Source organism: Leptopilina heterotoma, unplaced genomic scaffold (assembly GCF_015476425.1).
Source record: "Leptopilina heterotoma isolate Lh14 unplaced genomic scaffold, ASM1547642v1 Lhet_65, whole genome shotgun sequence".
Taxonomy (NCBI): Eukaryota; Metazoa; Arthropoda; class Insecta; order Hymenoptera; family Figitidae; genus Leptopilina; species Leptopilina heterotoma.
Window position 1 is genome coordinate 5562993 of NW_025111152.1, and position 17330 is coordinate 5580322.

General features: G+C 27.7%; 1 protein-coding gene and 1 long non-coding RNA gene across 2 annotated transcripts; one reads left to right on the forward strand and one right to left on the reverse strand.

Moving 5' to 3' along the window:
- Window positions 1–2385: 2385 nt before the first annotated feature.
- On the reverse strand, window positions 2386–4244 carry LOC122509970. The gene is made up of 2 exons (XM_043624331.1): window positions 2715–4244; window positions 2386–2636 (listed from the first exon to the last, which is right to left on the reverse strand). Exon 1 carries the CDS (start codon window positions 4201–4203, stop codon window positions 3142–3144), a length of 1062 nt encoding a protein of 353 aa, XP_043480266.1. The 5' UTR covers window positions 4204–4244; the 3' UTR covers window positions 2386–2636; window positions 2715–3141.
- A 104-nt stretch (window positions 4245–4348) lies between these two features.
- On the forward strand, window positions 4349–5736 carry LOC122509960. Its single transcript, XR_006302395.1, has 2 exons — window positions 4349–5537; window positions 5616–5736. It is a non-coding gene; the product is annotated as an uncharacterized LOC122509960 (long non-coding RNA).
- Window positions 5737–17330: the final 11594 nt, after the last annotated feature.

Here is a 17330-nt window from a genome sequence, read left to right on the forward strand (position 1 = left end):
GAGAAACAACTTTCAATTAAATCTGATGAATTAAAAAAATTTTTGTCCGCCATATTAGATCCGCCATTTTGAATTTCTAAAAATAAACATCAGATTCGGCATCAGCGACCCCAAAAACCCCTGAGTAACAACTTTTAAGCAAATCCGATGCATTTTAAAATTTTTCTGTCCGCCATATTGGATCCGCCATATTTATTTTCTGAAATTCGATATCAAATTAACGTTTTTGCTTATAGAATACAAAGTATGTATCCTTGTGCTAATTTTACCCCCAATTCATAGGTGATTTCCTCATTCAATCCCTTTTTATTAGCACTTTTAGGCCGCTTTTTTTTAATTTAGATACATTTATAGGTTATATTGGGGCCGCCATATTGGATTTTTCAAAAGGCCACATATTTTTCGAAAGTACCTATATATATGAATAACTTTTGGGTATAACCAATTTTTTAGGAAGCTCTCAATTTTGGCCAACGGGGTGGCACACTTAACGTGAAACGTCCCATATATATATATATATATATATATATATATATATATATATATGTTTACTTTTTTTGTTTCTGTTTTTTACATCTATTTACAATTTTATCATATTTTGACTTTTTACACTTTTTTAACATTTGTTTCTTCATTGTTGTGCTGTAAATTTGGCTTTGACGTTGAAATGGTTTTAAATTTTAACTATTGACGCAGAAGAACTGCAAAAAAAGAACAAAGTCGCAATAGCGACAGAGTTAGAGCGCTGCCCTCGAAGGCTAAAGTCTTACGCCAGTTCCGAGGGTGGGTAAAGGGATTCAAAAGAAGGGTTACGGGTTTTAGTGGGTCAATTTTCTTTTTATTTATTTTTTATATAAACCCCACATAACCTTGGATTGCGGAATTCAAGGTATCTGTAGGCAGATTTCCCAAAATTCCCTAAGGAAAAAAAAATATTTTGCTTACCGTAAATAAATTTTTTTTGAACTTTCGAATTAAAAAGTTCTTAGCAAAGTTGAAAATATTTATAAAAAGCGTGAGTTACCTGAAGTATAAAAATCTTGTCTGCGAGAAAAAAATAAAAAATTTAAAAAAAATATTAGAAAACGATATATGACAGGTAGACTGTAAAATGTTGATCCATTACCGCATGCATTATTAATTGAACATTCTTATAATGAAATAGATTTTTGCGAAAAGATATGTATTACTCCTTTAATAATAATTCTTCCATGTTGCTTTTAGACTCAATGAATTCGTCAATTTCTCTAAGAAATGCAGTAATCATATTGGAAAGGTCAGTGAATCCTCTGTAGTACCTAAAATTGAAAAAAATGATTTAATCTTCGATATAAATAAGAATCAATTTAAAGAGGAATTCTTTTCGCATAAATCTATATCGGTTGTGATTCCTTCATGTGAAGAAAACCTTTTTAATAAGAAGTGTCAGTCAACTTAAAAACGAATTAGTGAATATTTCTCTACACAAATCAGAAGAGGTTAAATTTATTAATAAAGATTGGTAATTAATCATGTTAAACAAGCCAGTTTCCAAGAAAGTATAGTTCCTATATCACCTGAAAAGGAGGAAAAAATTTTAATCAAATTCGATCTCGAGAATCATTCAAACGATAAATCAGAAGAAACAGACACTCACATATTAGAGCAGTTCGAATTTACAAAAGTTAATTTTGCAAACATATCTACAACAACAAACATACAAACAAGTGAGATAGACTTTCGACGAACGGATCAGCAAAGGAAACACCAACATACGCCACATAAAAGGAATCCCCACCATTGTACATATGTAATTGAAACCTCAGAAAATCATGCCAACACATAAAAAATTATAAAATTTTATTTGTTCTCTATTTTTTTTAAGTAAATTACGAAATTTTGTTTTTCTTTAGTTCTTACTACACTTACGTAACCTTAAAACTTTTGTAATTTTTTTTCTGTATTGCCCTTTGATGGTTTTAACCGTGGGCTTGTTAATCATGCAAATAAAAAAAACCCTCTTCTCATGACAGTAAATTCGATGTAGTTTCGCAAAACAGTATAACCATCACCGTACCTGATTATTAATTGGAAACTTTTAGCAACAATGACGACAAATGGCAATTAAAAGACCAACTCGAAATTTCTTCTCACTAGTCAGAACAGAAAAAAAACACTTATAAATGGATTGTAATCTTTTCGTCGAGTCTGAAATTTAAATTCAAACCTCACTTAATAATAAAGTCAATAATCACAATATTGAGAAGTAAATAATTCTGACAAACTTATAGACATTGAGAGTCGTAAAATTATAATTGTCGACACTTTATTAGAATGTCGATTTGAAGAAGAAGATAAGGTTGTATGTACTAAAAATGATCTTAATTCAACTAGAGCAGTTAACATCTCGAATTTTCAAAAATAGTTCTTGGAAAGAATTGGAGGAGGTAATTGAAATTCCGTAGAATAAGAATAATAGTGAAGATGATCTCTGTGATAAAGATTACCCACCTATGCTTGATTATTCTGAAAAAGAATTAGTAAAATTGTTTATATTGTGGCCTTGGGTCCAAAAGATTTGAGAAAGTTGTTAAAAATCAGCAATTATTACTTTATTTCATCGAATGCATTTTCACTGTGAACACAGCTCATCAGGACTACAGAAAAAATATAAAAAAGTTGAGTAAATAGAAAATATGAAATCAATAGCAACATTGTGTGTGGAATAGACCTACCACATTGTTCAATGATACAAATTTATAAAACTTTTAAAAAATTTAAATTCGAAAAGTTTTTTAAAGGCCAACATAACCTCAAAGTCGAGACCTGTCAAAAAATGGAATAAAATTTTTTCGGATTTACTGGATTCTTGTTTGAACAAGATCCATCGAGACTTCCTTCATTTTATAATAAATAAAAATCCAACAGAACATTCCAAATTGATAAATAAACATAAAAATAATAAACAAAATAAATAACACATGTGCTCATCATTACAAAGGACAGTGATACAATTTCAAAAAACATAAAATATACAATAGTAAAGTCTATGACACAACACAAACTGTAGAAGAAAAAATATATAAAGATTGATTCACAGTGACAGAAATTCCTTCAAATAATATGAAGGTTATTTCATAGATGTATAGGTATGCACCGGAATTATTGTCCTTTAGTGTTCGAAATTCTATCACATGTTCCAATAATATCAAAATACATTATTGATAGATTGTCAATATCAGTTCGGAAATTTACGGAATTTGAGTCCTTTGCGATGTAATACATTTCTAAAAAGTTTCTGTTTCTATAAGAACCTTCGACATCTAAGATTTTAACGCTGTTTTGGTCGAAGCAAAATGTATGTTTTAAATTCGTAGAGTGTTTACATAACGCTGTGTTGGTCTTTTTGCGTAGTTGTGAATGTTTATGAGCAGAAACTCTTTTTCTTAGTTCTTGTATTGTCTGGCCAATATATATGCCGTTACAATCATTACAACTTAATTTATATATAACGTTGGTCTTCTCGAATTTTGGAATTCTGTCCTTAGGGGATGGAAGTAAATTGTTATGAAGTTTCATAAGGGTTGAAAAGACTATTGAGATATTTAATTTTTTACATAGGTTTATGGTTGATTTGAGAATATCAGGCACATATGGAATTACTATAGTGCGTGAAGGTTCGATCAATTTTCTGTCAAAATTTATAACGTTATTATTATTATTTTTCAAAGTCTCAATAAAACCTTTTTTAAAAATCAATTTTAAGTCTAAAAAATTTATTTCTTTATTTTTTGAATACTCTACTGTAAATTTTAAGGAACCACCCTTCTCGTTAAAAGCATCTACCAGTCTCCGAATATGTCCCTCCCTGACACAAACAATGGTATCATCAACATATCTGAAATAGAAAATGACATCTAAGGATTTGTCATTTAAAATCTCCTCTTCAATATGTTGCATCACCAATTCTGCTAAGAATGATGAAATCGGAGAACCCATTGGAGTGCCGAACTTTTGTCTATAATACTCGTGATCATACTGAAAATATGCATTATTCACACACAGACTGACTCCATCATAAAATTGATTAAAATTCAGATCTGTGTGCTCTTTAATCACATTCCACCTAACCTCAAGCAATTTAAGGACCAAAGTAGGATCTATATTCGAAAACATGGCAACAGCGTCCAAAGATATGATGGTATGTGTGTCTGGAACATTCATATGTTTGATTTTATTAATTAATTCTGTACTATTTTTTTTTTTTTTTTTGTTCTATCTTTTATTCTACTTAGACTTAAAATTGATTTTTAAAAAAGGTTTTATTGAGACAAATTGGTACCAAAAACCATATTCCTCGGGTAGATATTTAAATTTTTGGTCCAACCATCATATTAATATTAAAAAGGGAATCATATTTTCTTTGGTGGATAAAACTATTTTACTATCTGAACCACATTTCCATGCTGAAAATTTAAATTTTATTTTTGAAAAATTAAAACAAAACAACTACCCTTATAATTTCATAAAAAAGAATATCGATCAAAGAATACAATTTTTGACTTTGAAAAATAATAATAATAACGTTATAAATTTTGACAGAAAATTGATCGAACCTTCACGCACTATAGTAATTCCATATGTGCCTGATATTCTCAAACCAACCATAAACCTATGTAAAAAATTAAATATCTCAATAGTCTTTTCAACCCTTATGAAACTTCATAACAATTTACTTCCATCCCCTAAGGACAGAATTCCAAAATTCGAGAAGACCAACGTTATATATAAATTAAGTTGTAATGATTGTAACGGCATATATATTGGCCAGACAATACAAGAACTAAGAAAAAGAGTTTCTGCTCATAAACATTCACAACTACGCAAAAAGACCAACACAGCGTTATGTAAACACTCTACGAATTTAAAACATACATTTTGCTTCGACCAAAACAGCGTTAAAATCTTAGATGTCGAAGGTTCTTATAGAAACAGAAACTTTTTAGAAATGTATTACATCGCAAAGGACTCAAATTCCGTAAATTTCCGAACTGATATTGACAATCTATCAATAATGTATTTTGATATTATTGGAACATGTGATAGAATTTCGAACACTAAAGGACAATAATTCCGGTGCATACCTATACATCTATGAAATAACCTTCATATTATTTGAAGGAATTTCTGTCACTGTGAATCAATCTTTATATATTTTTTCTTCTACAGTTTGTGTTGTGTCATAGACTTTACTATTGTATATTTTATGTTTTTTGAAATTGTATCACTGTCCTTTGTAATGATGAGCACATGTGTTATTTATTTTGTTTATTATTTTTATGTTTATTTATCAATTTGGAATGTTCTGTTGGATTTTTATTTATTATAAAATGAAGGAAGTCTCGATGGATCTTGTTCAAACAAGAATCCAGTAAATCCGAAAAAATTTTATTCCATTTTTTGACAGGTCTCGACTTTGAGGTTATGTTGGCCTTTAAAAAACTTTTCGAATTTAAATTTTTTAAAAGTTTTATAAATTTGTATCATTGAACAATGTGGTAGGTCTATTCCACACACAATGTTGCTATTGATTTCATATTTTCTATTTACTCAACTTTTTTATATTTTTTCTGTAGTCCTGATGAGCTGTGTTCACAGTGAAAATGCATTCGATGAAATAAAGTAATAATTGCTGATTTTTAACAACTTTCTCAAATCTTTTGGACCCAAGGCCACAATATAAACAATTTTATTTGACAAAAATTAAGGTCCTGAAAACACTCTACGTTGAAAAAGAATTAGTAAATGATTATAAATTTATGTCCTTAAAAAAGAAAAGTAATGAAAGAAAAAAAGCATTAAGTGTTATCAGAAAGAAAGGAGACTTTTTACATAACACAAGCGAAGATCACAGGTTGGTCGAGAGAAAGCAGCTGAAGAGATAATCAATTGCCCAAAATGTTATGGCTTTTATACGAATAATAATATTTGTCATCATCATGCGATGTGTAGTGAATCAAGTTTATCCAGTACGAAATCTATATTGCAAAACGCAGCACACAAAATCGGCCGTGTTCATCATGACGCTACTTATAAAATGTGGCACGAAATACTTCCTATTTTAAGAAACAATGACGAAATTTCTAATATCATCAGGTACGATAGAATCATTATACTTTTCGGCAATTTTCTTCCAATAAACAAAAAAAAACAACAGCAGGATAACATGATTCGTTCAACGACAATGTTCAATAAAGTGTTAGAAGCAGTAAATGTTGTCACACAGTTTAGTGAATGGAATAAAAAATATGGATCACCAAGCACAGCTTCTGCCTTAAGCACTGCTCTTCGCAAAAGTAGCAAAATACTTAAATGCGAATATATCATTTTAACGGATAGGGAAAAGAAAGGATTTGTTAAAGAATTTATGGAAATATTTTATACGAAATTCGTAGTATACATAAACAAAAACGTTGCAAAATCATACATTGACATGCAACGAAAAATAAGTCGTTCTGACATGGGGTTATGGTACTGTGATCTTTTGCGCAGGATACTTTTTTGGGGTTGTGTTATATTTTATATTATGTTATATTAACATGTTTACATAACTATAAATTATATAATATGTTACAGAATATATAAATGTATTGTAACATTTTCCTAGATTATAAAATGTTATATTTTATTATTATTAAAAACTGTGCGAAAATAAAATTCTTATAGAAAGTTGTTTCATTTCAACTAGTTTTTAATAAAGAGAAACTATAAACACATGCAAAAGGTTAGTTTCCCTCGTCTCTGACGTAAACTATTAATTGTATAGGACATTGGTAATCATATATAAATTGCTTTTTTAATATATATATTAGGGTGGTCCTTAAAAAGGTTTTTTTCGAATTTTCTTGCTCCCAGGGGCTTAAATGCTTCCAAATTAATAGAAAAAAATTCCCTAAAAATTTGAGCTCTTAATATTAACTTTTAGATAGTCCGCACTCAAACTTAAGTTAAAAATTTTTTTTTTTTTTTTTTATTAATTTATTTTGATAAAATTTGGAAGGTGAATCAATACTGAGGTGTATTACGGTCACGAACACCTAAAATTAGACAAAAGGATCTTTAAAAATATCGAAACAAATATTTTTTAGCAATTTTTTAATTTTTGAAAAAAATCGATTTTTGTATTTTTTTAAATAACTTTTTTATCTATTAATATTTTCATTAATTCTTGTCAAAATTACATTCCTGACATGAAAACAAATCAATTAATGTATGGGGCATTCCAGGCCAAATCGGAAATTATTTTGCTTTTGCATCTTAAATTTGTTTTTTAACATTTTTTTTCTTTTAGTACTCTTTGAAATGAGCTACCTTGATTTTTTTCAAATTTTTTTCATAAAGCGGTTCAGAAGATACAGATTTTTGAAAAATGACGTTTTTAAGGTATTAGTCACGCAGTTGGCTCTGGTCAAAAGTTTACCGGGCCGCTTACTAGAGTGGGGCAGTGAGAGTGAGAGAGATAGTTTAACTCCCTACTCTATTCGTTCGTATGAAAATTCAAATAATTTAGTTATTTTTTTAACTTTCTGTCTATTGACAGAAAGTTAAAAAAATAACAATTAATAACTATTAATAACTATTAATAACTATTAATAACTATTAATAACTATTAATAACTATTAATAACTATTAATAACTATTAATAACTATTTATAGTTTGGCGCGGTCAAAAAATGTCATGTTTTTTTTATTTATTTGTTTCATCTAATTGAATACTTTGGTACTTTTATTTTAAAATCTGACGATTAGTTATCATATAAATAATTATTTAACAAAATCAATACATGCATAGGGTGCTCCCTCCATGCAAAATGTATGAACTTTGAATTCATTTTTTGAAGCTTTGAAACGGTCAAAATTAATGAAATTGGTCTCATTCTGTAGATAAATACTCCAGGAATAAGTATGCAAAATTTGAAAAAATTCTGACGAAAACCATTTTACGCGACTAATACCTTAACGTAAATTTTTTTTAAATGCTTATAACTCGGTCAAAAATTGATCAAATTGGACTTTTTTATAATGAAAAGTTTTGTTTTCACGCGTAGTTTTCAATAAAAATATTAAAAATTTTTTTTTAAATACCTAATTTACGATAAGATTTTATAATTTTTAAAATAAAATTTCATTTTTAACAATGTATGTATCAATCAATTTTTTTAAAAATATTTTGTAAGAAACTAGCTGTAAATTAACAATTTTTAAGCCTTGTCTGATCGTGGGAAAACGATAGGATCTATTTAATTTGAAATTTTTAATGTTTATATACACAATGAAAACGGTAGGCCAAACTTGTCATTTGACCAAATCTCAATTTTACACAGAAAGAAGGTTAAGTTTGGAGAGACTCAGCCTAAAAACACATTTGCTGTGAAGAATTTGTGTGATTTTGTCAAATGGCAAGTTAGTCATTTGGCCACCACTGCGTATATAAAAATTAAAAATTTCAACATAAATAGATCCCATCGTTTGACCACGATCGGACAAGGCTTAAAAATTGTTAATTTAGCGCTAGTTTCTTACAAAAAATTTTGAAAAAATTGATGGATACATATATTGTTAAAAATGAAATTTTATTTTAAGAATTTTTAAATCTTATTGTAAATTATTTAAAATTTTTTTTTTAATTTCTATTATAAAAAAGTCCAACAATTTGATTAATTTTTGACCGAGTTATAAGCATTTAAAAAAAAAATTACGTAAAAAACGTTATTTTTCAAAAATCTGTATCCTGAACCGCTTTATGAAAAAATTTGAAATCAATCAAGGTAGCTCATTTCAAAAAGTACTAAAAGAAAAAAATGTTAAAAAAAAATTTAAGATGCAAAAGCAAAATAATTTCCGATTTGCCTGGAATGCCCCATACATTAATCGATTTGTTTTCATGTTAGGAATGTAATTTTGACAAGAATTAATGAAAATATTAATAGATAAAAAAGTTATTTATAAAAATACAAAAATCATCGATTTTTTTCAAAAATTCAAAAATTGCTAAAAAATATTGGTTTCGATATTTTTGAAGATCCTTTTGTCTGATTTTAGGTGTTTGTGACCGTAATACTCCTCAGTATTGATTTACCTTCCAAATTTTATCAAAATAAATTAATAAAAAATAAAAAAATAAAAAAAAAATTTTAAAACTTAAGTTTGAGTGCGGACTATCTAAAAGTTAATATTAAGAGCTCAAATTTTTAGAGAATTTTTTTTTATTAATTTGGAAGCATTTAAGCCCCTGGGAGCAAAGAAATTCGAAAAAAACCTTTTTAAGGACCACCCTAATATATATATATATATATATATATATATATATATATATATATATATATATATATATATATCTATATTTTTTTAAACAAAATAAAGCTTTTCTTTGGTACATACATATGTATTCAATCACTGCATATTTAAATTGGCATTAGTATACAGAAACTATGTTCAGAAGGAAAACTATAAAAACCAAACATTAATTTTCAAAATAATGTACATGAATCAGCATGTATACAATTTTATGTATAAAAAATTAATTCTTTGTTCTTCAGAGAAAAAAAGTATGTAATTTTCTTTCACTTGTCAAACTTTTTCTTTATTTTCTTGAATTTTTCAGAGTTTATGAATATCTTTTAAATAAACGCGGAATCTGATTCCATTAATTTAAAAATCTACTTATAGAACTAAATTATTTTTTAGTTGTTTCAGAAATTATTAGCAAAATTGTATAGATGACATGGAAATGCAATTACTATATATGAAATTATAATATAAATAATAATTACGAAATTAAAAAAATCAAACGCAGTGCAACAAACACGCGGTTAGTATCGTGAAAGTTAACAAAAAGTAATTGCCTCAGTCCCCTTAAAAAAATTCAAAAAAAATAAAAAATACTGATAACTCCCGTAATAAACAAAGTATACTTTCTGCTCTACTCTTTACTTTTTTTTCTTTAACTAATTCTCCCAATAAAAATAGAAGTTTATCCTTTCTTTCTAGATTTTCTTCATGTCGTATTTGTGCCTCTGTTCTGTGTAAATCAAAAGAAGACTTTTTAGGATTACGGCGTTTTTTCTTAATTTCTCTTTCAAAGTTTTTACATTCTTTCTCTTCATCTTCTAGTCCTTCTTCGTTTTTCTCTTCTACTAATTCCTCAAGTTCTTCTGCTTCTCCTCTTTCCTCATTTAATTCTTTCTTCTTTTTCTCTTTTTTGTCCTTTGTCATCACTTTTTTCCTTACTAGAGATTTCTCCAACTGTCTTACAAATTCTTCTTCTATAACCTTCAATGCTTGACGCCAACATAGGAGGATTTATTTCAGGTCTGTGAAACAATGCCTCATGCATATCGTCAAAAAAATCCCAAGTAATTGGTGAGGTCCCAGTTTGACTCTTTTTAAATAAAATATTTTTGTACCATCTATTTAAAAGTTTCCATTTTGATTCGCACTGCTTTGGAGTCTTTGTGCATCCGTTTTTTTTAACATTTCAGATTGCACTTTTTTCCAAAATGCCATTCCCAAAACTGTTTTGTTTTTTGATTTTTGAATTTCACTAACTATTTTAATTAATAGGCGGACCTCATCATCATCATCCCAGATGCACGATTTACTTCCTAAAAACATATAAGAATTTTATTTTTAATTTTTACTTTAAAAGGTTTACTTTTTGAAATTTAATAAAAATTCTTAATTTTTTAAAAATATAATTTAACTAACACTTTTTCTTTACATTTCATTATTAAAGATATTTATAACAATTTCTTTAATAAAATTCAAAGTTTTTTTAAAATAAAGAAAAATAATGCGAATAAATTTTATTTGTCATCAATTACAAATTTTAATTGAAAATGAAATTGAAACTTTAATAATTTTTTAATAATAAAGGAAAACATTTTTTTACCTCAAGAAAATATTCTGTTAAATATTATTATTTAAAATATTAGTTATTATTTATTATTATTAATATTAAATATTAGATAAAATATTTAATTATTCTTACTTTTTCACAGGAAATGAGACATTCAATGATTTCAAATTAAAACCTTAAAATTAATCAATTTATAAAAGTATTTGTTATAAAACATGAAGATATCGATTGCTCCGAGACGAAGACTCAGTGCTCTATTTCTTCATATTTTATAATAATTATAGTTAAAAGTTAACCGAGTATAATATTATTTTATGTTATAAAAATATTCTTACTGTAATTTCTTCATTTCAATTAAATTATTATTTTCTAAAATCATTAATTATTTTTTATGAAAATAATTAAATGTTTGCAAACAATTCTATTAACATTTTTTTAAAATAAATAAATTTCGACTAATTATTAGTTAAATGTACTTTTATGTTTTGTAAAAATCACTGTTTGTAGTAACTAATTCAAATAGTAAAAATTGAATATTTTATAGTTATTTATTTATTTATTATTAATTAGTGATTCTCTACTAATAATTAGTTATTTTTTACTAATACAGATTTAGAGATTAAGATGAATAAAAGTAATGCAACACCAAAAAACTTTACCTGGATTGACATGACCTTTTTTGGCATCAATAGAAACAGTTACTTGTCTGTTGTTTCTTGATGTTTCTTCAAATTTTGGCATTTGATAAAAGACAATTGGATTTTCTGTGTTGTGATTTGGTTGCGTTGTGGTTATTGCCTGGGCGAACGAATTTCTCTTCCTCTTTTTCGATTCTAAAAGTGTATTTCAAAAAATTATATAGTGATATTAACAAGCATATAAATATTAATTTTCTTTAAATTTAGTGAAAATTGAATCAAAGGAATTTTCTATACAACTCAGTAGAATTGAAACTTTTTAAACTGATTTTGATAAATAAAAAATTTCTAGAGTTATTCAATCGTTCGTCATTATTCGACTCACTCTCTAAATTTAAATTAGTTCAAAATAACTAATTTGATTGCAAAAAGTCATTCACTGATTTAATGAGTAAAATTTTACTAAAGAAATATTAATATTGACTAATTATTAGTTAAATGTACTTTTATGTTTTGTAAAAATCACTGTTTGTAGTAACTAATTCAAATAGTAAAATTTGAATATTTTATAGTTATTTATTTATTTATTATTAATTAGTGATTCTCTACTTAATAATTAGTTATTTTTTACTAATTCAGATTTAGAGATCAAGATGAATAAAAGTAATACAACACCAAAAAACTTTACCTGGATTGACATGACTTTTTTTGGCATCAATAGAAACAGTTTCTTGTCTGTTGTTTCTTGATGTTTCGTCAAATTTTGGCATTTGATAAAAGACAATTGGATTTTCTGTGTTGTGATTTGGTTGCGTTGTGGTTATTGCCTGGGCGAACGAATTTCTCTTCCTCTTTTTCGATTCTAAAAGTGTATTTCAAAAAATTATATAGTGATATTAACAAGCATATAAATATTAATTTTCTTTAAATTTAGTGAAAATTGAATCAAAGGAATTTTCTATACAACTCAGTAGAATTGAAACTTTTTAAACTGATTTTGATAAATCAAAAATTTCTAGAGTTATTCAATCGTTCGTCATTAGTCGACTCACTCTCTAAATTTAAATTAGTTCAAAATAACTAATTTGATTGCAAAAAGTCATTCACTGATTCAAATAGTAATATTTTACTAATAAAATAGTTAATAATTACTAATTATTAGTTAAATTAACTTTTAGGTTATGTAAAAATGACTGAAATTTGTAGTAAATAATTCAAATAGTAAAATTTAAATATATTTTAGTTATTTATTTACTATTAATTAGTGATTCTCTACTAATAATTAGTTATTTTTACTAATTCAGATTTAGAGATCAAGATAAATAAAAGTAAAGCGACACCAAAAAAATTTACCTGGATTGACATAACTTTTTTTGGCATCAAACGAAACAGTTTCTTGTTTGTTATTTTCTGAAGGTTCATCAAATTTTGGCATTTGATAAAAAACAATTGGATTTTCTGTGTTGTGATTTGGCTGATGAGAATAATTTTGTTGCCTATTCGTCATTGTCACAGGTGAATAATTTTTCTGTCGGATCTAAAAGTTCAAGAAGTTAAAACAGTTTAATAACTTATACCAGCTGGTATGTAATAATAATTAATTTTAAAAAAGTATAAAATAGTAGCTGTCAAACTAAAAAATGTAGTAAAAAAGTATCTATTAAATAAACAAACTTGACGGCCAAAAAAACTCGTTTTCATGACTATTTCCTAATTTTCATCGAAAATATTTTTAAAATTAAATTAAAAATATTTAAAATTTTTTTTAAAATAATTGATACCTTTCAAATTTAAACAAATTCTAATTTTATAAATTGAATTCCTGAGAAATTTTTATTTTTCATAAAAAGAATTGAATTTTTACCTGCTATTAAAATTTTCTAATTTTTTTTTTCTTCATCTGAGAAATAATATTTTTGAAAAATTATTACTTGAATAGGTTAATCAGGGGGAACTGAAGTAAACAAAACCCTTATTAAATTTTAATATTAGGTAAATTATATAGATAAGGTAAATTAAATGGATATATATGTGCAAAACCCTAATTACAATCTTAAAAGAATAGTATTTGAATTTTGAATAATAACATTATTACCAAAAAAGTGCAACATTTAAGGTTACGAAACTTTGCCAAAAACCTTCTACTTTTAATTAATAATAATTTAAAAGGAAATAAAATTAACACGAGAAATATTATGACTATAAACTCGTATATTTATCTAGATTCACATATATTAAAACTAAATTTTTTTAAAATATGCCAGCAACTACTCTCAGATGATTTTCAGTAATTCTTGAAATTAGTTATTTGTTTAAAACTCTATAAAAATAAATTAGTTAGAATTCATAACAGACAGAATTGGTGCCTCTTTTCTAGACAGACGAGAAATTCAATTTTAAGTAAAGAGAAAAAGATTAACTTATTTCTCCTGTGTCAACTAAAATTTCAATTTTACTAATTCGAGATAAAATAAAGTAAATAAGTGAAACGGACTAATTTTGTTTTCACTTTAGTTTGAAAAGTGTATAATTTATTGTAACAGAATTTTGTTTATTTTATAGTTTCTTTTTTTTTAAAGTAATTAACATTTTTTTTAGCAGAATTTTCTTTTTCTGTGAAACGTTATGGTTAGCAATTTTAACGGAAATTTTGGAAATTGATATTTATAATGATAAAAGAAAATTTTGCTTTTATTAGGATTAAATAGTGTGATAAGTTTAACAAATTCAGCGCGGAAGCTCTCCTAGGCGGGGAGATCAGTACTTACAACAGCGCTTCTGAGTGTCACAGGATAGAAAGGAAAATTATTTTCTTTCTATCCAATTTCCTTATGAAATATACTCAGATTCGACAAGGAAGTTTCCTAATCTTGCCGCCTTGTACCCACAACTGGCGATTTTGTCTCACTAATTGTTAAAACTAGAAAAAACTAATTTTAACAATTACGTGTTTATAACACTATCTGCATTTAGGAATTAAGGTAAATGATTATTTTCTTGGAGTAACAAATTTTATTTTTTTGTCTATTGAACAAGGATATGCAGGCTAATTCATCTGTGAAGTTTCGGAGCCATGTCATCCAGTGAGCGAATCACGGAGACCTGTCATCACGGACTAATCACAGAAAATTAAAATCAATATAATTGATTGATTTTTACAAAACCTTGTCAATTGAAAGAAAACACATTGTAACATTCAGAGAAAATAAATTTTTTTTTACTAGACGAAAGCGAGCAATTTATTATTTATGGAGTTTCAGAGCCATGTCATCCAGTGAGCGAATCACGGAGACTTGTCATCACGGACTATCCAAAACCAATTAAAATATAAATGAATTATATTTTTTAGCACGCTTTCTCCAATATAAAAACTTATAGAATTGTTATAGAAGGTATTCAAAGAAATCAGAAAATTCTTTTCAAACGTTTAGAGATTGCTTCCTTTTAATAGAGGTGTTAAAGGTTTCTTAAAGTATTCTTGTGAATTACCAAGAACACTCTCAATTCTGCTTTCCTGCACTGAATTTTCGGAAATTAGTACTACTAGGTTATTAATTAGAGAGTTAGTAACGTGACTTCGTTTTTTTTTACGATTACCACGCCGTCTAAACTTGCTAGACATTTCAACCTGACTCATAATCACAAGAAAAATTTATTTCTATTTTAATTTAACTCGTTTCTATTTTCGATAAATTGTTTACACTTAATGCTTCAGGAATAAATTAGAATTAAGTCATCATCAACGACTAGTCGGAGAGCCAAATTTCTAATTTCGTTTAAAGCAAGAAGTCTTAATTTTCTGATCGGAATTAGGAGTATAGAAAAATAGGTAAAATACTAAAAGTCAATGTCTTAATTGATTAAGTCGTCATCAACAACTTTTCACTTGGAGAGCCAAAATCGAAAACGTAGAATAAGTCATCATCAACAACCTTTTGGTTGGAGAGCCAAATTCGTAGTTTCTCTAAAACAGTGATCCTTTATATATTTTACATTTATTATTCCTGTGTTTAATGAATTACAAGGTTTGAATTAAATATAGTTTTAAAAAAAAAATTTAATAAAGAAAAGGCAGGCAACATATAAGAGAGGAAGCAGAGACCCTTGATTTAGCGATTATGTTAAAATTTTAAATTTTGAAAAATGTGAAAATTGGTGCCACTGGTAACAAATGTTACCAGGTAACGAAGCAGGGCGGTAACGCGTAGGAAAATCCGCCGCTGCCACCATCAGCTTGTTACAAACCAGAAATAAATTTATAAATTAGGCTTTTGAGATGGCCCTTTATCTCGATTTGGGGAGGCACCAAGCTGCCAGAATATTTGATTATTCTGTTTAATTTTGTGGGGACGTTATCCTACTTTTAAAAGTTACCTTCTGATTCATTAAATGCACTATTTTTGAAATGATTTTGAATTTGAGGTTTAGTTAGATAAGTAAAGAAATTGATTTTATGAATAGCTGATTTATTTTTAAATAGCAAAATACCTTTTGAATACAGAATGGTTGTAGTGTGTTACAAATAGAAAGTGTATGTGTGTTAGAATATGTGATTGAAACGATACTTATTTACTTACAAACTACCGGCGGAGCTATTCCTCTTTCGAATCACAAAACATCCGTCGGGCGAAAATTCTTTTGTTTTTGTTTTTGCTGAAAATCGCGACGTCTGATTCGCGCAATTTTCTTTTGGTTGCGAGATTGCACCTGTGGTGAGTGGACGCGGGCAATATCTATGCAACCGGCCGTCTTACACAACTGTGTAAAACTCACTGCGGATCTACCTTTTACCGAATTAGTCCGGGCAATATCTATGCAACCGATAATTCGATAATTGGTTTTGATCGCGCTCGTGGGCCACCGATATTTGAGACGGACGTGAGCAATATCTATGCAACCGGCCGGTTATAAATAACAAGATTTTAGAATTATTAATTATGTTAATAATTCCAAAATCTCACCAAAATGAGCCCGCACTGGACTCCACCGGCTTAGAGGATTTGAGAAGTTAACGTCTGCCCTAAATTTCAACGAGAAATTCGGGTTCCGGGTCGCGGACGGGCGAATCGCGAAATTTCTCTGTCCCAAAACACTTACTAGGTTAGACCCAGGAGAGGTGTCTTCGAGAAGAAGCGAGAAATCGTACTGCAATGATGGAAATTTTGCGACAAGCCTCTAACCTTTTCCTTCTTTGTCAAGGTGGGGAAAACAAAAATTTAGGAGTAGGGAAAACTCATAGGCCCATTGGACGTTGCATTTTTGCTGACGTTTTAGATCTCACGGTAGCTCCGTGAGAACGGAAATAGTCTGTTAATATGATATTTTTCGACACCTTATTTTAAAATAACTAAGAAATAAATAATAATTATATTATTTTAATTAATAAAATTATTATTCGTCTTAGTTATACTGGTAAATATAATTTATTTTGTTGTAATTATATTAGTCCTACATGATATAAGTTACTTGTAATATGTGTTTTGCATTTCGCATAGTTATACATATACACATATACATGTAATTTAATGTCCTCCGGCATTTTGTTGTTAACCAAAGTTACAACAAAATGTTTATCTATTGTCGAATTACTATTTCATTCATTTGGAATTGTGCATAAATCAAAATAAAATATGTACGCATCATAAAGCGTTTTGTCAGCTGGCAATGCATGTGAATTAGTTATACTATTCTAGTCCGTAAGATTGTGGGCCCAAAGGGGAAAAGGGAGGGTTTCCATAGGATAGATAAGGCAACGAGAAGAGGCATGTATAGCGAGCTTGTATATGTGACCGTAA